Source organism: Oryza sativa, chromosome 10 (assembly GCF_034140825.1).
Source record: "Oryza sativa Japonica Group chromosome 10, ASM3414082v1".
NCBI lineage: Eukaryota > Viridiplantae > Streptophyta > Magnoliopsida > Poales > Poaceae > Oryza > Oryza sativa.
Window position 1 is genome coordinate 20,200,195 of NC_089044.1, and position 21,962 is coordinate 20,222,156.

General features: G+C 40.7%; 4 protein-coding genes across 6 annotated transcripts; 2 read left to right on the forward strand and 2 right to left on the reverse strand.

The window, feature by feature from the left end:
* Positions 1–2,098: 2,098 nt before the first annotated feature.
* Positions 2,099–6,324, forward strand: LOC4349075 (methionine aminopeptidase 1A). 2 transcript variants are annotated; one of them, XM_015759029.3, is made up of 17 exons: positions 2,099–2,195; positions 2,338–2,421; positions 2,515–2,565; positions 3,304–3,459; positions 3,678–3,753; positions 3,947–3,994; positions 4,075–4,119; positions 4,210–4,309; positions 4,468–4,519; positions 4,599–4,640; positions 4,745–4,806; positions 4,887–4,985; positions 5,166–5,239; positions 5,351–5,420; positions 5,539–5,604; positions 5,704–5,792; positions 5,957–6,324. In XM_015759029.3, the coding sequence occupies exons 2-17, from the start codon at positions 2,357–2,359 to the stop codon at positions 6,032–6,034; spliced, it is 1,173 nt and encodes a 390-aa protein (XP_015614515.1). In that variant the 5' UTR covers positions 2,099–2,195; positions 2,338–2,356; the 3' UTR covers positions 6,035–6,324. The 2 variants fall into 2 exon arrangements, with proteins under 2 accessions (XP_015614515.1, XP_066160760.1); XM_066304663.1 differs by having other exon boundaries at positions 2,343–2,421.
* An 87-nt stretch (positions 6,325–6,411) lies between these two features.
* Positions 6,412–14,973, reverse strand: LOC4349076 (tubulin-folding cofactor D). Of its 2 annotated transcripts, none has more exons than XR_010736950.1 (17): positions 14,663–14,973; positions 13,696–14,243; positions 13,344–13,446; positions 12,922–13,098; positions 11,996–12,178; positions 11,757–11,873; positions 11,517–11,621; positions 11,135–11,305; positions 10,796–11,011; positions 10,368–10,566; positions 10,065–10,270; positions 9,176–9,400; positions 8,533–9,084; positions 7,856–8,125; positions 7,678–7,719; positions 7,078–7,297; positions 6,412–6,936 (listed from the first exon to the last, which is right to left on the reverse strand). XR_010736950.1 is itself a non-coding variant. In XM_015759028.3 (17 exons), the coding sequence occupies exons 1-17, from the start codon at positions 14,927–14,929 to the stop codon at positions 6,643–6,645; spliced, it is 3,858 nt and encodes a 1,285-aa protein (XP_015614514.1). In that variant the 5' UTR covers positions 14,930–14,973; the 3' UTR covers positions 6,412–6,642. The 2 variants fall into 2 exon arrangements, 1 of the variants encoding a protein (XP_015614514.1); XM_015759028.3 differs by having other exon boundaries at positions 7,078–7,260.
* A 154-nt stretch (positions 14,974–15,127) lies between these two features.
* Positions 15,128–17,936, forward strand: LOC4349077 (uncharacterized). The gene is made up of 6 exons (XM_015757593.3): positions 15,128–15,272; positions 15,371–15,426; positions 15,529–15,652; positions 16,383–16,489; positions 17,509–17,575; positions 17,662–17,936. Exons 1-6 carry the CDS (start codon positions 15,191–15,193, stop codon positions 17,739–17,741), a joined length of 516 nt encoding a protein of 171 aa, XP_015613079.1. The 5' UTR covers positions 15,128–15,190; the 3' UTR covers positions 17,742–17,936.
* A 2,991-nt stretch (positions 17,937–20,927) lies between these two features.
* Positions 20,928–21,831, reverse strand: LOC4349078 (pectinesterase inhibitor 7). Its single transcript, XM_026020582.2, has one exon. It carries the CDS (start codon positions 21,723–21,725, stop codon positions 21,081–21,083), a length of 645 nt encoding a protein of 214 aa, XP_025876367.1. The 5' UTR covers positions 21,726–21,831; the 3' UTR covers positions 20,928–21,080.
* Between the last annotated feature and the right edge of the window lie 131 nt (positions 21,832–21,962).

Here is a 21,962-nt window from a genome sequence, read left to right on the forward strand (position 1 = left end):
GCGTTGCTGCGACGTTTGCACAGACGGGCGGGCGATCAGGTTTTTGGGGAGCGCAAGGTGCGACTACTCACTGTTCGTCAACATCTACTTCATCTTCACCAACATGTCGAACACTGGAGACAAGGAGAAGGAGACTCCCGTCAACACCAACGGAGGCAATACTGCCTCAAACTCCAGCGGATGACCATTCTTGGGGTATAACCTTATTACATTATTTCAATTAGAAGTTTTACTGTTAATGTTCATCGCAATGTCAACATTGTGTCATTATGTGATTGTTGATGCTTATTCAACGTTAAGCATGCTCATGTTGATTACATTCACCACTATCACTGGATCAAATCCTATTGTAAATATCATGTTTATTATCTTGTTATTTTGGATTAAAATATGCCGAATTATGACCAAATTTCCAACACCTTATATTAGAGGAAAGATGGAGTAATTTTTTTTTTCACACCTTTTTGTGTTTGTGTATTGGTCCGTTTCCTGCTCCATTTTTACGGCTGTTTTGAAGAGAAGAAGCCGTTGCATTAATAACTGACGAATGTTTCTGTGGGGCCCCGGTTTCATCGCTACAGAAACCTCAGTAAATTCAGTATGCCAGGGAAGAAGCGCAGCAGCGGCAGAATTTTATTGGAAATCTCGGCAGCAGCGTCACTCTAGATGAAGTCGAGTGTTAATATTATAATTTTTAATTATAAATAGCTTTTAATATTTTAAAGTAATTTTATATAGAAAGTATTTATGTGGCTTCTTAAAAAAAAGTAATCTTGACGAAAGATAACCTCATAAAGAGAAAATGGAGGGAAAACAAGCAATGTTGTTTTTAATACACAAGAGACCATCTAACATCTTTTTTTTGACTGTCATGTTGCATGTTTTGTTTGGCGATGTGTCTTCTTTGCCTTCAATATCCCCCTCCGTACAATGCAAAAGATATTTTTGGTAACTAGCTAAGGGGAGTGCCTGGATCCAAAAAAATGATTTTATTTAGAGCTAGTGCTCTATGTTGGTCAATTTGGCGTTGCCGTAATGATATAGTTTTTAACCATAAAAAAATGACTAACATCATGCATGTTATCTTCATGTGTTCCAATTGGCTCCACTCTTGATATATGATGCTTTCACAGGAACAACAGGGTACTATGCGCAATGATGCTACACGCTTGGAATTGGTAGCCAAGGAACTTTTACTCCAGTTTGGATGGCGTAGTAACTACATAATTTCGTGATAGAATCTATGCGATTTTAAAAAACATTATTTTAGTAGATCATATTATCGGCAGAAGTTGGGGGTTTGTCCCATCTCGCCTTTCTTAAGTTCTTTTCTGTTCACTTCTGAATTTTTTGGCTGTGTGCCTACGGGCAGAGGCCGAAGATGTAACCCATTTCCATTATCTAAAAAAAATTATATAGATAGTTCGATCTCATACAAAACGAAACGTAGGCCCTATTTGTGGGAGCTTGTTTTAGCTTCTGCTAGAAGCTGTCCCAAACAGTCCACAGCTTCTGAGAATATACAGTTACAGATTCTGAAAAATAAACTAAGAAGCCATAAACTGGAGAAGCTCAGAAGCTGGCTACCAAACAGTTGCTTCTCAGAATCTAAAGCTCCCCCAAACAGATTTGTAGACGTATAGTCTAAGGGCTTATTTGGTTCTTTACCCTACCAATTTATTAATTTATTGGTAGTGTTAAAGTCTAGGCAAACTTAGGTAGGGTAAAATTATTTAGCTAATATTTGGATTGTTTTCAATATAAAGCCAAATTCTCATAGTATAGTGGATAAACTTCTAGATTATGATCAAATAAGATAGGAGCACCACCAAATATTTGGCCTCAATAAACTAACACACATACTATTCAATTTGCCAATAAATTGGTAGCGCATGTTTTTTATCAAACCAAAATGGCCCTAAAATCAGAAAAGACTAGATGGCCGAATCTAAGCTGGGCCGGGAAGAAGCCTCATGGGCCTCCATATCGCGGGCTGGGGCGGCCCGGCCCGTGTCCACGTAAGCAAACGCACGCTTCTCCTTGTCTCGAAGCAAAGCAGCAACAAAACCCTTCTCTCTTTCTCTCTCTCTCTCTCTCTGCTCGACTCCCTCTCGCCGCCGCCGCCGCCGCCGCCGCCGCCACCGACGGCAAGCGCGGCGACCCGACCGCCCGAGACCTAGCCTCCGCCACCGCAGGTGAGTGAGGTGTCCGTCCGTTCTCCGTCGGCGGGCGCTTCTTTCCCGCTTTTGGCTCCTTCGCTGAGAGTCGTCATGTAACCGTGGTTCCTTTTACTCTGGGTGGATGGATCCAAATCGCGCGGCGCGTGGTGGGGAGCAGAGCAGCTTGGGGGGGGGGGATGGAGAAGGGGGGCGCCGAGTCGTCGATCGCCTGCGCTCGCTGCGGCAAGCCGGCGTCGCTTCAGTACGTCTTCTTGCTGCTGCCTGCCGGTAAGAAGAGGCTTCTCCAATCAAGTCGGGTTCTTTACTTTTTTTTTCTTTTTTTGCTGTTTTTCAGATGCCCCAAGTGCGCGCAGCTGAAGCTTCTGCGGGAGGGCGCTGCTTTCTGGTCAGTCACAGCTCACAAGCTCTCATTTCACTTACTTCAGCTTTGTAGTACAGCACAATCAGTAGTGACGGTTCACATGTTCTTGATACTTAGGAGGAGTATAACTGTATAAGTAGCAGACAAAGAATTATTGGATATCAGCAGTTTTGTTTGAGTTCTGGCGGAACCTTCTGAATAGATTGGCAAGTGTGGGGGGTAATCTTATTAATAAAGCCTTCCAGTCATTTTACCATTTACTGTATCTAGGGATGCAAGCGGGCGAACCTGCTTATAGGTAAAATTATTGGGTAACCTGCGGATATAAATAAGACCTTTAAATGAACTTATGGATCAACCCACTCGCATCTTTAAATGCGGCAAGTCGGACCACGACGCGAAAACCCGTGGTTTACCACTTATTTGACATATAAATATGTTCGCGAGTTGGCCCGCTTGCATCCCTAGCTGTATCATGCAGTTCTGGCATTATGTAAATTTGGGAATTTTTGTGTCCTATGAAGTTGATCCTGGTCCAGTAAACTTTTTTACTTTTGTTTCATAATCGTTAAATGGACTTCATTACTGGGGAATGGTAATGGAGGTAGTGTATTGACACTGAAGAAAATGCATCTTGTCATAATTGATTGACACATCTTTGGAGTTGGGAGCATACTAGCTTTCATTATGAATGCAACATTACGAACTTCAGCATTATGAACGAAAATATTTGATGCTTTCGTATTCATCAATTGCTTACAGCACACAGGATTGCTTCAAGGAAGCATGGAGCTCTCATAAGTCTGTCCACATAAAGCTAGATGCATTGACACTACAACAGACTCCAGAGGGTTGGCAATATTGTTTGAAAAAAGGGCGGACACGCACATCGCAGCTTCCTCGTTTTGATTGGACAGGGTATGTCACCATGTATTTGCATTTCCTTTTTGTTGAGCCCACAAACCATGCTTCTGTTTCTTGAAGCTTACTAAACTTGCTTGCTCGTGAATTTATTAATAACTTCATTTGCAAAGGAGACTATTAAATTTATTAATGAACCTGTTAGTACTGAGCATGCTTACTGATTTGCTAGATTTAGGACCATTAGTACATATTCTTACCTGAATTCTTTGCAGTCCATTGAGACCATATCCAATATCAAAGATGTGTGTGGTACCAGATAAAATTGAGAAGCCTGATTGGGCGCTTGATGTAAGTATTAATTTGTTTTTGTGTTTGTGTTCCCTCGTGACCTTTTCATCATGTCTTGTTAAGAATACCATTTGAACTGATAGCTTTGTAAAACAAGAAAGAGGCTCATTAAGTTGGACCACAGTCTGTTGTTATCTTCTAAGCTGCTCTGGTACATATCCCCTGACAGGCTGACATTGTCAAACATTTTTAGGGAACCCCCAAGATTGAACCAGATAGCGATTTGCAGAAAAGAGTAGAGGTAGAGTTATGGACATATCTGTTATTACCATATATATTATGCAAATATATGTCTGATTTTTTTTACTCACTGCTGTGTAGATCAAGACCCCTGAGCAAATTGAAAGGATGAGAGAAACATGCCGAGTAAGCTTGCAGTACTTACAATTTTTCACTGAAATATTATTCTGGCATTTCCCTAACCATTTGTGTTCTACTCCATGCTGCTACTGTTAGATCGCAAGAGAAGTTTTAGATGCAGCTGCTCGCATAATCAAACCAGGAATTACAACAGATGAAATTGATAGAGTGGTTCATGAGGAGACAGTTGCTAGAGGTCTGGTTAACCTTTACCTGATTGTATCATCAATGCTTAATGAAACCTTGTAGTTTGCTAGGTTCTATAGGTTCCATGTACTTCCCTGGTTATCAGATATGTCTTGTCTTGAGTTCTATATATGCTTGTTTGTCATAATTTCTGTTCTTGGTCCTCAGGTGGATATCCATCTCCATTGAATTACCATTTCTTCCCGAAGTCATGTTGCACGTAGGTTGCCTTTAACTTATTGCTTATTTAGAGGCTTAAAGGAATATGATATGCTCACATTGTTGTCGCTGGTATCCAGGTCAGTCAATGAAGTCATCTGCCATGGAATTCCAGATGCCAGGTTCCCCTTCAATTTATACATCAAGCTAATCTTTCAGTAGTGCTTTTGCTAACTTTGCTTTGCATTAGAAAGATTTAAGTTTTTATCTGATCTTTCTCTAACAGGAAACTTGAAGATGGTGACATTGTAAATGTCGACGTAACTGTGTATTACAAAGGAGTTCATGGTAAGTTCTCTGCAGCCTGGTATTGTATTTCGCTGCTGAAAGTTGTTGGTTTTTTGACACAATATATAACTAAACTGCAGGTGATTTGAACGAGACATATTTTGTTGGAAATGTTGATGAAGCTTCCAAGCAGCTTGTCCGTTGTACCTATGAGTGCTTGGATAAAGCTATTGCAATAGGTGATTCCTTCAGTTTCAATCTTGTGTTAGTAGCAATCTACCTTGCTTTATGCCTTGGTTATGTTTAAACTTCAAACATATGATTGCTCATTTATCTGAAGTTTCTGTTACATTTATTGAAACATCAAGGCAAGCTATCTGTGGGAAGGAGATATGACATTTGAACATTTTCATGTGCAGTGAAACCTGGAGTTCGGTTTCGAGAGGTTGGGGAGATAATAAATAGACATGCATCTATGTCAGGTTTATCTGTGGTTAGTATTACATTGGCACTGACTTGATCTTAAAGTGAAGTTAATTCTTCTACTGGTATTTCTTTTGTATATCTGCCCCCTAACTACTCTAATAAATGCCTTCACTTTCAGGTTAAGTCTTACTGTGGTCATGGCATAGGAGAATTGTTCCACTGTGCCCCAAATATTCCTCATTATTCAAGTACATGTCTTGCACCTCGTTTCTTATATTAAGCAGTATATGTTAGACATCTGTAAAAGTTCCGTTTAATGCTACACAATGTCATGCAATCTTAGTAAATAGTCTCCTTCTAATGTAGGAAACAAGGCCGTGGGTATAATGAAAGCTGGACAAACATTTACAATTGAGCCAATGATAAACACAGGCAAGTGTTTTTACACTGTCAAATTCCATATCCCGAACCTGTCAAATATATTGACAGGCCCCTATCACAGTTTTGTAAACAGTTCTTATATTTTTGTAGGAGTTTGGCATGACCGTCTATGGCCTGATGAGTGGACAGCAGTGACTGCAGATGGTAAACGGAGTGCTCAATTTGAGCACACCCTTTTGGTGAGTGTCAGACTGACAAACTCCCTTTTTTGTTTTAAGAAGCTCATCCCAGTCCTCAGTTTGATAATCATGCTAAATCTCTTTTGTGAGGAAGCTATGGTCTTTGATGATTTTGGATTATGCATATGAACTTGTTTCCCTTCGTTATCCTTTTTTCTCTTCAGGTGACAGAAACAGGAGTTGAAGTTTTGACAGCGCGATTACCGTCATCACCTGATGTCTTTCCATGGTTGAAGCCGTGACGCCATTGCTCCAGGCATTATGCACAAACTAGCAAGTGATACGAATACAATGTGGTCAATGGGACAACACAATTTTTCAATTTACTCTTTTTATCATTCAGTTGCCCAACTCTCCGAAGCAGATATTGTCCCAGTGATAATACCTGTTAGTTCTGACGACTTGCTGCAACCACTGTTCACCTAGCAAGTTGTTTCTGGCTGTGTTAAGTATTTTGATTGATTTGTTCGAGTGACATGAATCATAATTTGAACTGGAAATGGGATTTATCCAGGAGCACATTTGTCGATAATTTTATCTCTTGCGCCACCGTGTTTCAAACCCCTATTCCGCTCATAGCATTTTCACCTAAAGGTGAAACCCTCGCCTGGAAGCCTCATTCATCGAACAAAACAATTTCAATCACTCAACACCTTGTTCCTTAAAAAGGTACAATCCTATGGCAGAAAATGCTACAAACAAAACAACTATTCTTTTCTGCAAAGTTTCTACACTAGTGTAAATTGTGCAATTGGGGCATTGGGCAATGCTAGTGTACAAGTGTCGCCTCAACCATTTCGCAAAACAACCAAAAACGCACAGGGAGGGAAAAGGCGGAACTTCCTGCTTCCTAGTATCCACTGAAATCAACCAAAGAAGAGTAAGATTTGTTCTCGTCAGTTGAAGCAGCATTTCTCTCTTCGGTTTTCCTCCTTGTTTGTTCATTCCCAGGCTTCTGTGAAGTGGCGGCGCCGAAGCCGGCCATCTCATTCAGTTCTGACCTCTTGCGCCTAGCTTCCTCCACATCACCTTCCCAGCATGTCTCCGCGATGACTTCCTGGGCTTTTTCCATATTTTCCGCGGCGATCAAACTATCATTTTGCAGCAGTACGAGGTACACCTGATCAGCTGCGGCTTTCCGGATCTGCAAGTTGGTAGAGAACATAACATATGAGATCAGTTTATCATTGCATGGTGTTGTGTACTTTGGAGAGAACATCTGAGCTCAATTTATCATTGCGTGGTGTTCTGCAATTCTCAGGCAACAAATGGTGAAAGTATTCACCTTGGGGTATCTGTGGCCTAGGAATGTGAGGAGTTGAGAGAAGGCCGTGCTGCCATTTCCATCCGACTGGGAAGAAATGTACCCAAGTATTGAGAGACCTGCGCTTAACTTTGCAAAGTCCTTTGATCCCTTCAGCTCCGGGCCCAGCGATTTTATCAGTCCACTATAGAACTCACAATGCCCCTGCTCAGTGTTGCAAGACCAGGAGGTATAAGTGTACCTTGTAAATCATAAGATTATTTCAAGATTCTTTCTGTAATACCATGAACTAACCCAGTTTCTGTAGTTATTTCCTACTGCATGGGCTTTCAAGTTATAGATTTAAGCTACAAAAGTATGATACAGTATGAAGTTATGTGCTCCAAATTCTGATCAGCGATGAGCATGTTCCAACCTTTGAAATCTTATAATGTTCTATTTCTTTTTTCTTATCTTATCTTATGATGTTCTATTTCTTTTTCTTTTCTTTTTCTTTACCATGCCTCCCAATCTTAAAGGCCTAACAAAAATATCTTTTGTGCTTATTTTTCATTCACAAATGTGCCACAGCAAACTTCCTAGCCTCTAACAGTGTACAGCACAACATTAGTAAAAACTCACCTCACGCAAGAAAACCTTTTTACTGAGGAGAGTTTCAACAGTCTGCATACATTTAATAAAAAGAAGATAAATGTGTAAGCTCGACTGTGGAAAAAGTATATAAAATCATGTGAAAATTTATTGGTTCAAATCATCAACCGAAACATGCCGCTCGGCAATATAATTATGTTTCTGTTACCTTCAATGTGGGAGTAACTACACGGTCACACTTCTGGTAATGCTCAAGAACCCATAGAAGATCACAACTCAATAGATATTCTCTGTTTTTTCCTTCATCATTTGTATTGATGTCTGAATCTTGAAGATAATCTACTAAAGCTGATGTTGAAGCTTTCCTCAAAGATTCCTGCAATCCTCCAGTAGAAATCACAAGCCCAGAAAGCACAGGCTTGCTGTAACAGCTGACCTGAAGAAGCTTCACAAATCGTGGATATGATACTGCAGGAACCTAACGAAGGAAATGTGTTGTCAGCCAAATCTGGATAACACTACCACCTAGTCAAATAATATGTGCACAATGGTTAAACAATGGTTAAATAATATGTGCACTGGCAGTGAAAATAATTACTGAGGCAACAATGGTTAAACAACTAAAATTTGTTCAATAGAACAATATAAAAATCAGTTACTCAAGAAATAGATAAACTTACAAGTCAAGGTCACTGTAAATCTAAACCCTTAAATCCACTTTCATGATAACTTAAGTTTTTTGAGCAATAAGAATAAATTGTTGAGCATATGGGAATTATGAGATCAGAGTTATAGGCACCTCAACTAGTCTTGTAACAACAGCAACGCCAGCATTAGAAACAATACATTGAACAACAGAAGAGAAATTGATGAATAATCACTTACTGCCCACTCCAGATCTGCACTGTTGGGTATAATTTGTTCCAGCAGCTCCCTGTATGGTATAGATGGGACAAACAGTTCCTCATTGTAAAGAATCCTCTTCAGAGTTTTGACTGCAATTTCTCTTATCTTATCTATTTTCTCAACAGCCTGTTTTGCAATGCCTGCAACCAGATCCTGTGCAATACTAGAATCAAATAGTTGGCATCTGGTGTTAACTGCATTGGTGTCAATGTCAATCGATTTAGACTCATGCTCAGCAACTGGTGTTATTTTCACTGCAATATTATCTCTCTTGCAGAGAATAAATGTGCACCGTTCTAGTGCATCCATTGCAGCTTCACGTACCCAGGAACCCACATCACCTCTGTTATCTACAGCATAATCGTCAAGTGCTCTAAATAAAGCTTGCATGACCTTATCTTTAATGTATGAATACATGGAATCGCCAAAACTTGAGCTGTGTTCAACAGAAGCAGTTAATGTTTCGCAAACCAAAATTAGCCCCCTAACAGAGTTCACACGTGCTTCAGCATCAGGGTCATCAGGCTTATCCTACATATTCATGAAACTGAAGTTTCAGTTCTACAATCCCAGAAGCAAATCAACAGAATGAGTTAATATTTGGCTCAGGTAATCTCATTACCTCAATTGTGCATGAGCTGCACAGCTTACTTATGACAGGCATCCATTTTAATACCAAGAACTCATATGGTAATGTTCCAAGGGCAAGTGCTGCACCTCGTCTTGCAGCAACATTTGGGTCATCTAGAAGGGTCAAGTACTTCGTGATGATGCCATTAGCAGTCTTTTCACCGGAAGAAACCAGATATGTTGGAATAAAATGCTTCAATGCATCAACAGCAGCACACTGGACAAAATTGTAGAATAACACTCAGTCTAAAGCACAGATGCACCAGTCATGCTTGTACAATGTTCAGTGCCATATCAAACAACAGAACACAAGACAATAAGATACAGGTGGTTGCTGAGAGGGTCACTTTTGAGTGAATAATTGACATCAACAAGCCTATGTTGTTATCTAATATATTATTAAAACAGGGAAAAGAAGTAGCCACAATGTTGCTCTCAGGGCCTAGAAATTATTATGTCAATGGAGAAAAGGAGAAAGATTTACATTGTTGATTTGCACAGTGGGTCTAGGCTATAATAGTGTATTGATTAAATATATATTGGAGCGGTACTACAATTGTACTTCAAGTTTGACCAAGTTTATAGAAAAAAAAATAGCAACATCTACAACACCAAACTAATTTCATCAAAATTTACCATTGAATATATTTTGTAAGTGTGTTTGTTTTGTGGACTTGCTACGTTTTTTTTTATATGTAAACTTGGTCAAACATGAAGTTTCACCTAGGACAAACCCAAAACGTCTTATAATATGGAATGTAGGGAGTATTTTTAGAAATAAACCTGAGAACTGGAAAGTTATAGTAGACTGTAGCCTAACCAAGCATAATTACATGGGAAATTTGTTCAGTTGCTGATTCAAGACCAAAGAAAGCTCTCACCTGTATTTGAGCATTGGGATGCCTCAAATTCTCATTAAGGGTTTCTAACAAACTTCTCTTTGTCTTCTCATTCAAGGATATCCCAGACATAGAAATGCATGCAATGAATCGGGAAACAGCAGAACGCATTATCTCTCCTCCTTTACCTCGATAAAGGCGTGCCTTTTCAATTGCAGGAACAATTCCTGACAGAGCTTTCTGCATGTCTATAGAATAATGAACACCCATGCAAAGGAGTTTATAGGGTAAACAATTCAGATAAAAAGTATTACAAGAGATAATCTAGATAAATGGATCTCTTACCTGTGGTAAAAGTAAAACCGAGCTGATACAACTTCAAAGCAATCTCACCAGCAGCTAAAGTGGCCCCATGTCGAGTGCACAAATCTGATGAAAGAGTGCAGGGAACTAACTTTTCAAGGGCATATCCAGCAAAGTAGTTCATGTCATACTGTACAAGCATAGAAAGGGCCTGAGCAGCCAACTCTCGCAAGCTTCTCTCCTAGAAAGAAAATAAAGTCAGCCAACATCACGTCTGACAAATCATAAGCTCATCTCACTGAAATTTACAATAGGAACAAACTAAGGCAATGGGCCAAGAGATCGAATATCATGAAACTTGTTTGGTCAAGGGCATCACGCCTAATATCTTCAGATTGAAGCATGCAAAGTCAGAAAACAGATATAATGCAGGAACAAGAAACAATTAATAAGTCGTAGTACTACAGTACCCAGTGGGATATTTTGTTGCACAGTAGCTCCTCTGCAAACGGATGAAGATACTCCTTATATTGAGCAACAAAAACAGCGACATTCAGATAAGAGTTTGATCTGGAAGCCAGTGCAAAGTAGTCTGCTGCATTCACAATATCAATGCCATGCGGAAAATTTCCCTGTCTTCCAACATTCTCTTGAAAGGCAGCAGAAGCAGCTCTTCTGCAATTAACCTACATCATATATGTATAAGGACACACATGATTCGGCAGTAAGAAAAAAAATACTAAGATGCTAGAGAATGCATCACAAAATCTAGATGCCACAAATGAATGACTAAATCAGAATGAACTTGCCTCTCGATCATAACATGCAACCGTTAGAAGATGGGGAGCAAGTTGTTGCAATACAGCCTTCATATCGAAATTGGTATAGGCTCGACCAAATGCCCAACAGACATATGCTGCAGCATCTCTTACATGTGAACCAATGCTATGTGGACCTCTTCGTACATCATAGTGCAAAGCCTGCAGAGCTAAAATTGTCACTGGATTTGCCTCAAATGTTTTATCAGAATATAGGCAAGACTTGTTTAACCAAATAATCAGAAACATTTTGGTTATCAAGTAAAGAATTGAGAAAACATGCACCTTTGATGCCAGTGTTAGCATCTAAAAGAATATATCATGGGATCTATATATATGTATAAGTGGTATTTGGTACCATTCTAGTATGTACCTTTATTATAACAGGAATAACATCAGGAAAGCTAGAAGGCAGCAACAGTCCCCTACGAGCAAGTTCAGCCAAAGCCAAGCAGCCTCCATGCCAGGAACCATCACCCTTCAGAACCCAAAAGTCATAAGGTATATACTTGTGGTTCACTCAGGACTTGCACTTTTGAAAGGTAGAGATGGAAACTGAGGAATATTTAAAAAGTCAAATGATGTCTTAAACTACATGAGTTCTTCAACAAACCTCCCCAGGAGAAAAAAGCTGCAAGATTGATGATAGAACTTCCTCTGACAATGCAGGTGTTAAACGTGCAGTTATCCTACCAACTCCTTTGGCAGCAGACCATCTCACAATAGTATCCTGAAGAGAGAATCAAGAAATATTATTACAGAATTCAAGGTTAAATAGAAAGGAGAATAAGTATAACATGACCTAGAAAATATTTCGGATCTTTACAAAACAATATTAGGATGACAACATACGGAATCCCTCAAACCAGTCAACAGCAAGTCAATAATCTCTTCCACGATTTCTGGAACATCCATATCTTCCTCTAAAGAAGATGTGTCTGTCTGGTCAATGTTCACTTGTTTAGTTGAACCACTTGAAGTCCCAGTTCCATCAGTAGAAGTTGAAAGGTTTGCACCCAGTGAACTACTTATCGACTGCATAAGGGAAATCGATTAACATAATGGTGGAAACATCGTCTTACAACCTACAAATGGAAGTAATGATACAAAAAATGAGAGCAAACATGATAGCATCCCATAAAAAGAAATATGTGAAAAAACTTGAAACTTAATCACAAATAGATATCATGCCAGGATTTATTTCCATGTTTCAACAGGCTTCAGCAGGTAGATCCCAAGAAAACGGTATTTTTCATGAGAAGTGTTAAATCATCACACCTTTCTGCAAGATGTCTATTATTCAGAAATATAGCAGATCAATAAGGTAGATGATAGGTTAATAGCAAGCTATGTTTATTTCTTTCACTGAACAGGATTGGTGTTCTAGGATTAAAGTCAAGCTCTTCTCCAACTGAATGGTTCATATATCAACATTTAACAATTAAAAATAATAATCTCCATAAAATTTTGATATGATCTGGAGTTGTGCACAGTGCATAAAATATAATCAGACTGCAATCACATGTCAACCCGATGTCTTATTAAATTCTGTAGTAAACTGTACGAGTAATCATATGCTCCAGTAATAAACTGGCGTTTACATCATAACTGGAACTTCACTAAAGGATATATGAATCTACAAAAACAATCTAAAGGTTCTAGAGTTGTATCATACTAAATAAAATAATTACTGAACCCCACAATGACTTAGGAAAGGTCAAATTACGAGTAATGATTGCGAGATACTGATGTACTAACAATTAATAAAATTTTAAAACCTGATAGCGCCATGACGGTGAACGGGGAGGCAAGCTAATGAGTGCAACTCGTTGCGCCAGTTTGACCAGAAACTTTCTAAGGAGAGAGCTTCTGGATGCAATGTTAGTCTTCATCACAACTGAACAATCATTCCAAATTCCAGAAACAGCATCACATAGCACTTTCCGGTTACCAATCTGCAACACGATGAAGCAGAAAGAAGGGAATAGGAAAATTTAATGATTGTTTTTTTATGAAAAGTTAAAAGTCGTGCTCATTCCCTACTGATAACATCCTAAAAGAATGATATATGTAAAACAAGATCGCATGTTTAGAGAAAAGACAAATGAACAATAGTACTAAATACTAAAGAAAAAGCTATCTCTACTAAATTTACAGTATGATGTTTGGTGCAAAAGTAAAAGATAAAGGCGGGACAAACCTTAAATATTGATGCTAATGCTTCCACTATACCAATCGATCTAAATTGATCCACAAAGTCATCTGTGACAGATAACAAGATCCTTTGTGCCCATTCCATAAAACTGAAAAACAGAATCAAGGTAACTTGAAACATTGTCCTTTATCATACAGTAGCATAGAACTACACTGAAATAGTTAACTGGATATTAACCATCAATATATTACAATCATTTCAGAGAATATAAATATTCAGTGTACTGGTAGAAACAAGACAGTTCACCGGTGATACGAAATTCTCAAATGTACTACAGCAATTTGAAATGTGTATGGATAAGAGTTGTAAGTTGCAACAAAGTAGTTGCAAGGATAACCTGCTGAAAACCTTTGGCATGTCTGGACGAGTCAATAGCCTTGCGAGCAGCAATCCTGACATCCTTCTCATTGGACCAGAACTGCAGAGATAATCCTTACATATGTCTAATATCCTTGTCACAAGTGGAACAGTTTCAGGCCCATCCACGTGATCAGCAGTAGCAATGCTTGTATCCACACTGGAGATATCAAATGGGATCAAGACCAGTATATAAAGCCACAATAGAACGACACACTTAGTCTCCATTTCTCCTGTGCTCTCCTGCCTAAGAGCTGTTGCTGAGCTCATTTTATGACACTCCTCAAGGAGAGCAACTGCAGGCTCTAGATCTGAAACTTGATGAGGGAAGAACTTGATGACGCTTTTGTACCCGCATACTGTGACCAGAGTGTATATGATAATACACAGAGGCTTGATAATGTCAAGGAGCTCATCAGTGCAAGCGCCTAGTTCCATTGTTTTGGAACGGACTAATAGCATAAGTGGAGAGATGATGCTCTCTAGATATGGCTCTAGGAGTTGACCCTCCTCTTGATATTTATCCATCTATTTAGCAAAAAAATAAGAAGATGAAGTTAATTTGTACCAAACTCTTAAGCATGGAGGATTTGACATATAGTTCATAACATAACATTGATAAACTGTAACTGCTTTCAGTGTACAATTCGCTAACTAGTAGAAGCAAACAGATTACATTGCATCCTATATAGCTCAACTTATTTAGGTGAAACATAACACAATTCAAATAGGGGTTAAAATTCTGTGCAATTCAGATTTGGTTCTGCATTGAGTAATAGACGCTGAAACTGTGGAACGGACTGATTTTTGTTCTCTAACCCAAAGCAAGTTAGTAACGAACAGAAAAGGAGCATTGTTACTAGAAATACGCATTGTTCTCATGTATAGATCTATAGTTCAGCGAAATGGAACATCTAGAGAGAAGGGGGTTGGCACAAGGAGCATACGATGGAGCGGATCCTCTGGACATCGGCGGGTTCGGCGACGCCACCGGCGTCGACGATGCGGCGGAGGATGTCGGAGACGATCTCCCACTCCTGGATGAAGTACCTGCGCAGGACGACCTCCTTCGAGTCGTGCTCATCGTCGCCGACCGTGGCGGCGGCGGCGGCGGCCGAGGCAGTGGGATCAGCAGAGGCGTCGCCATCCGCAGAGGCCGTGGAGGACACAGAGACGGGGATGCCAGATGTACGAATGGCGGCGGTTTCCTCCATCGCCGGAGAACGCGGCGGCGGCGTTGCGACGAGAGAGTGTGTGCGGGAGACGGCGCCGCTGTGCTCTGCTTGAAAGTTGAAGCGTGGAGTACGTCTTGCGAGGTTGAAAGCGTATTTTGTTTTTCCGTGTTCGTATGCAGGAGGCGTATTTTGAGCCTACAAGGGGGGATCTGACTTGCAGGTCGTCTTCTTCCTCCTGAACTGATCTCTCTCCTTTCGCGAGCTCCGACCACCGAGACCTCCTCGCCGCCGTCGGCCGCGATGCAGCAGCGGCGCCCCGCCTCCGGCCGGCCATCCGGGACGGACGGCTCCGACTTCTCCTACCGCATGGTCGTCGACTCACGTAAGCACCCCTCCGCGGCCCCAAACCCCGAATTCCCCGACTCCCAAACCCTCGCTGCGAACTCACCTGTGTGCCCCTGTTCTTGCGCGCCATTGCAGGGTACCAGAGAGTTGCAGATGGCAAATCCCGCCTCGGCCGCCTCATCCTCGTGCAGGTAGGTGAACCGCCGCACTCGCGCAACGATACAACTCAATTTCCCCCCTGCTCGCTCTCCTGTAATGCATGGTTGCTGTTCTTTGATTCTTTTTTTTTTCAGGCTCTGCACCAAGTGGCCGGGGGTGCGCTGCTGTTGCTCGCGCTGTCGAAGGGCGCGGAGATGAACAAGTTCGCCGTGATGTCCGTGGCTGCTGGACTGTTGGCCATTGTGCTGGGAGAAATAGGTGATGCTCATGAGTTGGTCTCAATTTCTTCTTATGCCAGTAAATAAACCGGATTAGTAGTCTCTCTGATCTTTGACTTGAGTAGTAAAACAATTTGCGCCACTTTTTTAAAAATGATAATCAACTAAAATATGATACAGTATAAGAAAAGGTCATGATGGACAATCGCCAATGGAGCAATTCTGGTTACTGCACTTTGCCATGTAGGAGAATGGCGAAATAAAGGAGGGTGTTCCAAATTTTCCTGATCTGTTGGGTGATTCCATTTTTGTTCCCTAGAACCAGCAAGCAGGTTTTACTAATTGGTATCCCTAACACAACACCTTTTTATAGTAGAATAGTATAACACAGTATACGCTCTTGCGTTCAAAACTGATCATGTTAGGACCAAGTTACCAACAATGACAGTGTCTTTAAATCATATATCATTATGGGCCTTCCATACTGACCAGCAATTTGCTGCAATGATCACAAATGTAAATCCTAACACTTTCTTCTTCGAATAGCCTCAACCAATCTCTCAACATACGATAGAATGATGAAGTTATTATAGTTAGTTATCCCAAACTTTTTCCCCTACCAGTCTGTAAATGTGCTTTGTTCAGAGAAAATCTGAAGTAGTTATGTACTAGTACACATCACATGTGCTTCTACAATTTGCATTCCTTTTGTCAGAATATGTTTTGGATTCTCGTTTCATCTAAGCTGATCTTGTACTGATGTTCCACAGGACGTAGGCGGACAATGGCTGTGCTGCTCCGGATGTACACAAGCTTGTCATCAATTGCTGTTGCATTCTCTGTGGCGTGCATTATTCGGTCAGAGTTGTTCTTCAAGGTTTGGATGACAAAATTTAGATCCCCAATATTTTTATTCAAGTAGTTTTTGTGAAGTTATACCTGATGCTCTTTCTTTTTTGTGTCTTCTCACGGTATCCAAGTAAAACCATGGGCTAAATCCTTTTCAACTTCGTTGACAAAGAAACAATATTTTCAGATTACTCTGGTCTTAGTCTTGTTGATCCATGAGCTATTTCAGAAACAAACTCAAGGTCTCAAGCTGGGTAGTCCAATTATGAACCAAACAAATACATGTAACTAAAATAATAGTTCTGCAAAAGCCATACAGCTGTTTGGTCCCAACTTAGAGTTCCAACTTAGGACTTAATTTTTCACATCCTCACAGTTACCAAAGTATGCAATATCGAGATCTATACTTCCTTTCCTTGCCGATCTATTTTGAGAATTGTAATTTCCCCTACATGCAATCTGAAACCCGGTTGTGCTGTACTGCTGAAAAGTAATTCTTAGTAGCCTATCTATTGTAAACCACTTTGCTTTAGGACCAGACTAACATGAAAAATGGGGGAATGTATTGCTAGTCTAGTGAGTCCGTATTTTCAGAAGGCTTTGAAAGTATCCAGCTTGAAGCATGATTGTTCACTTTAATGAATCCTAGAGCAGTGCTATATAAAACATATAACAATAGATTTGAGAATCTTCATGTTCAGATCCAATGCCCACAGGGGTGATCTAGCTAACAGGAGTATCTTCTTATACATATCTAATCCTGTTATTTCAAAGAACCATGATTCGGACATGTGCATGCAATAAATTTTCCTTGTTGAAATTGATTTGGTTTTGGAATCTGAATTGGCTATTCATAGTATGACCATTTTGGGAGCAGATTTGCTTTAGTATCATGTCCATTTACTTGCCTTATGTTCCTAATTTGTTATTGCATCGTATCTGCACTTTGCAATTCCATTTTTGCACATCGAAGTATGAGTTTACCTCTTATTTCACCAATTCTTCTTCCATAGTACATTATCTAACTACCACTTGGTTGTTTTCTAGATCACGAAGCAAAATACAGAGTCCATAACAAGCCATGAACTATTGGAGGTGGTTCGTGTTGCTCTTGGTAAGTGCTAAGATTGCTCACTTAAAATTGACAAAAATATCCACCGCTTAACTCCTGCCATCTATCCCTTTTATTACTGTTCCCAGGTGTCCTGCTTCAATTGGTGGTTATAGCTACAACAACTCGACTTCTGCAAAATATGTCTCCTCCCAGGAGAGCTTCATGAAAATGTTGTGACATGGCACTTGTGCTTTACCATTAGAAACAACTACTCATTTTTGTACTTGTAGATTGCAACTTGCAAGAGACTTGTAATGAAGCGGCAATTGGTTCACAAATCCATGACAACCATGACTCCATTCTGCTTCTTCCATTTGTAGAACTGGACTGGAAACTTGAAAGCATAGATTACATTGCAGTATCGTCATGTTGTTTCGCCCAGGCTGTTACTGCTGTCCAGTCCAGTATATGGACGCGTGCCTGGTTCTAAATTGCTCTGTTCATGACCAGATCAAGCAATTTTCTCACGGTATAATTTTCATTGTCGTGGAGCTCGATCTGCAGGATGCCCGTTCAGATTTGCTGAGATTCCTGTGCTGTTCTAGTGTAGATATAGCATTACGTGGTCACTGTCTGATCAATTGATCTTGGCTGATCAGTCTCGTCATTAGTTGACAAGAAGATCACAAAAGCTACCTAGAAGCTCGTCATTAGTATGTGCTCCCTTTTTCTTGCTTTCTGCTCATGCTGGTGGTAAGGCTTGTCAATGCATCATGTCTGCGCTTTGCGCCAATGTCTGTGAATTATTTTTTGTTTAACAAATTATTATTCCATATATATTACTCCATTTCCATTCACATTCGTTAAAGAAAAAGTTCCACAGTACATCAGTTGATTAGCACTTGATTTTCTAGAACTGTTTGATGTGGTCCATGTTGTTCTTGTCCGTTAGATTGCTCCATTTCAAATTATTGCCAAAAATATTATTTGCCCTCTGCCTCCTCATTACTATGGTTAGGTTTCTTCTTCGAGAAAATTGTAGCTACAAGCTCTAACAGACTTCTGCAAAACTTAACCATTAGGGAAAAAAAACTCGCAACGAGGGGGAAATATCACGGTATTTTAATTAAGAATAAGCACCTTATCTCGGCTACATGAGGAACCCTGTCTGTTTTTTGGCAGGGCTGTACCTAGAAATTTGAAACCCTGGTACGAAACATAATTTGAGGTCCATAAAAATATGAAAGAAACAACAAGAAATTAGCAATGGAGTTCTACCTATATCGGAAGAAGATTTTCAAAATGAATATTAAAAAATTTTTATGTCATTATGTAGTAATCTATTTTAATTAAGCGAAAAAATGGAATATTTAATACCTATAAGGCACGTTCATATCATTGTCATAAGCTATAGCTCTTAAATTGGTTATGATTGCAATCTAACGCTTATCAGAACCAAAGAAAACAAGCCCGTTCTAGCCAAATCAACAAATGAGTAAAAAATAGAACAAGAGGCCATTAATACATCATAACGCATTGACATAGGTAAAAATATGAAAAATTTGGAGTCCCTAATTTGAAGGGCCGTGTTCGGTCGCTCACTTCGCACACCCTCGTCAAGAGCCCTGATTTTTGGAATCAGCGAGCGAACATTTCCAGTAGAAGATACTAGCACCATGCTACAAGCATGTTCGCACTTTTACCATTAGAAAGAAATACTCCCTCTGTTTCTACATATTTGACGCCATTGATTTTTTTAAATATGTTTGACCGTTCGTCTTATTAAAAAAAATTTAAGTAATTATTAATTCTTTTCCTATCATTTGATTCATTGTTAAATATACTTATATGTATACATATAGTTTTACATATTTCACAAAAGTTTTTTAATAAGAAGAACGGCTAAATATGTGTTAAAAAGTCAACGGTGTCAAATATTTATAAACGGAGGAAGTATTTGTGGAGTGCAGATTTGCTACGCTTGTAATGAAGCAGCAATGGCCATTTACCAATTGGTTTCAGGAAAGTTCAAGTTGTGTGTTCCCTTTTCTGGTATCATGTCCAGTCAGTCCAGTATACTATATGGCAGTATGCTCAGATACTGATTGCTGAACTCGCTCTGGGGCCTGATGTTCTCAGCAAAGACAGCTGAAGGTAATAGACTCTACTAAGTACTAACAGTCAAGTACAATGCAGCACCAGTGTGCACACAAATGATCAGTTTAAGCCTTACCTACACTATTACACAAAGGATGGCAACAATTCCATGGACAACTTTGAGTGTACTACCAATCTACCATGCATGTTGGCATGCATTATTCTGATTTCTGACTGTGACTCATAACTAACTTTGTCTATCTATTGTGTTGTGCTCCTGTGGTTTAGCAGTAGATCGACTTGCATTATTGCCTTCAGCCCTTCACATTAATTGTCCTAAGAACCAAATCAACTTCAGTCTGTGCTTTGCTTATGCACTCTGCAGATATTTGTGCCTGATACATGAGACGTTTTTGTTCTTTTCGTTGAACACATCAAGAGATCTTTTCTCACCCTGTTGCTGTGCTGTGCTTGTGCTGCATGTGACAACCAAAGATTCAGAAGAAAACTTAAAGCATTCAACGATACAATTGCAGAAGAAAAGGAGTTATTTCTTGCACGCTATTAAGCTGCCTGCTTTCAGTCATAAACTAGAAATGCTGCTGCAGTTAAGTGTGAGACTGTGTCACTGTGTTTGAGTAGACTGAGAGCTTTTTGGCCCAGCTTATTCGTCACAGCATCAGGAAGTATATCTGTCGCCTTCCATACAAATCTAGTCTATTGCTAAAAAAAATCACGACATCAATAAAGTAGAATTTTCACTTCTTTGGTGAGATTTATTATTATATTTTTTAGATGTGTTCTTGGGCAGATCAATCATGCAGGCACGTGCCTGTTTCGTCAGAACCCACGATTTATTAACGTGCAGCAACGCATCGCGTACCGGCTTTTGCCACCTTATATAATCATTTTGTTAATAGTCCCAAAAACTTAGTACATGTACGGACATGAAACCGATTACGCGACAATTTGTTTCTTCGATGATGTCATTACACGACAATTAGCCCGTGATTCCTTGCAATGGTCGCCCAAACACTTTCTTACTTGATGACAGCTTAAAGTACAGTTTTGTACGATAGTACAGCTCTTACTTTCAATTCCAAAATAAATTACCCTAGTACGATAGGTGACATATTATTCCCTACTATGTATTTTGGAATGAAGAAAGTAATTCTCTAATCAGATCACGGTAAATGTGTACACAAGAACAAATTAATGTGTCTATATATTCTACGCCACTTTCCCATCATGTATATTTTCAATTGTTGGAGAAATAACATTATGCCCGTTCATCATGCCATGGTGTATGTGAATGTACACAGAAGAACAAAATGGTATATATATGCACGCAAAACATGTGTATATATGACGGTATACATACGGTATATCCGTATATATCCAGTATGCATACCTCGACGTACGTACATGGGTATGTATGTCACTGAGTTATCTACTAGCTAGGGAGGAGTTATATTTGCTTGGCCATGGCGTTGAGGATGCCGAGCGCGTTTGCGGTGAGGTGGAGGAGGCCCATGATGTGGCCGCGGACGGCCTCCCTGGCGCCGCCGCCGCCGGCGGCCTCCCCCTTGAACCCTTCCATGCACATGTTGTCGTCGGTGAGCGCCGCGCTGGCCCACGTCCGCACGTTGTCCACCTCGAACCTCACCTTCCTCCTCGCCGCCGCCGCCGTCGACGACGACTCCTCGCCGACGGCGACGCGGGCCATGGCGTCCACGCACCGCCGCAGCGCGTCCACGCCGTCGCCGAGCTCGCTGGCGCAGTCCCCGGCCGCCTCCGCCGCCACGGGCGGGAGATGGGACGACGACGACCTCGCCGCGATGGACCTCACCGCCGACGTCGCGTTGCGGGCGGCGCTGAGGGTGACCGTCAGCGCCGCCCACGCCAGCTTCGCCGGGCTCGCCCCCACCGCCGCCGAGTACGGCGCCAGCGTCGCGTCGCACAGGGCGGGGTACTTCGTCCCCGCGCACCACGACCTCACGAAGCTGCTGATGGCGGCGGCGCCGCTCGTCGACGGCGCCGGGCGAGCCGCGGTGGCGCCGGCGACGAGGAAGCACGCGACGAGGAGTAGCAGCAACGAGAGGCTACGTGCCATGGCTAAGCTAGCTTTTTAATTTGCAGTATATGTGTACGAGTGCGTGTGTGTTGGCGTGGGACGCGGCGGGGGATCGGAGGGGGATTTATAGGGGGGAGAGGATGGGAAACTATTCTGAGTCCTAAAGGTCATGGTTGCCTCCTCATTTATTTTAAAACCATTCAAATGTTTATGAATTTTTTTAAAAAAGAAATTAATAACATATACTCCATCCGTTTTAAAATGTTTGACACCGTT

What these genes read in the sequence shown, in the direction of transcription:
- LOC4349075 (XM_015759029.3), top strand. Translation starts at nt 2,357, where the DNA reads ATGGAGAAGGGGGGCGCCGAGTCGTCGATCGCCTGCGCTCGCTGCGGC. An exon ending in GTATTACAAAGGAGTTCATG is followed by an intron (nt 4,807 to 4,886) that starts GTAAGTTCTCTG and finishes ACTAAACTGCAG; the next exon opens with GTGATTTGAACGAGACATAT. An exon ending in AATTTGAGCACACCCTTTTG is followed by an intron (nt 5,793 to 5,956) that starts GTGAGTGTCAGA and finishes TTTTCTCTTCAG; the next exon opens with GTGACAGAAACAGGAGTTGA.
- LOC4349076 (XM_015759028.3), bottom strand. Translation starts at nt 14,929, where the DNA reads ATGGAGGAAACCGCCGCCATTCGTACATCTGGCATCCCCGTCTCTGTG. An exon ending in TTATTCCTGTTATAATAAAG is followed by an intron (nt 11,306 to 11,516) that starts GTACATACTAGA and finishes TTAGCTCTGCAG; the next exon opens with GCTTTGCACTATGATGTACG. An exon ending in GCAACAAAATATCCCACTGG is followed by an intron (nt 10,567 to 10,795) that starts GTACTGTAGTAC and finishes TTTTCTTTCTAG; the next exon opens with GAGAGAAGCTTGCGAGAGTT.
- LOC4349077 (XM_015757593.3), top strand. Translation starts at nt 15,191, where the DNA reads ATGCAGCAGCGGCGCCCCGCCTCCGGCCGGCCATCCGGGACGGACGGC. An exon ending in CCGCATGGTCGTCGACTCAC is followed by an intron (nt 15,273 to 15,370) that starts GTAAGCACCCCT and finishes GCGCCATTGCAG; the next exon opens with GGTACCAGAGAGTTGCAGAT. An exon ending in GGTGGTTCGTGTTGCTCTTG is followed by an intron (nt 17,576 to 17,661) that starts GTAAGTGCTAAG and finishes TACTGTTCCCAG; the next exon opens with GTGTCCTGCTTCAATTGGTG.
- LOC4349078 (XM_026020582.2), bottom strand. Translation starts at nt 21,725, where the DNA reads ATGGCACGTAGCCTCTCGTTGCTGCTACTCCTCGTCGCGTGCTTCCTC.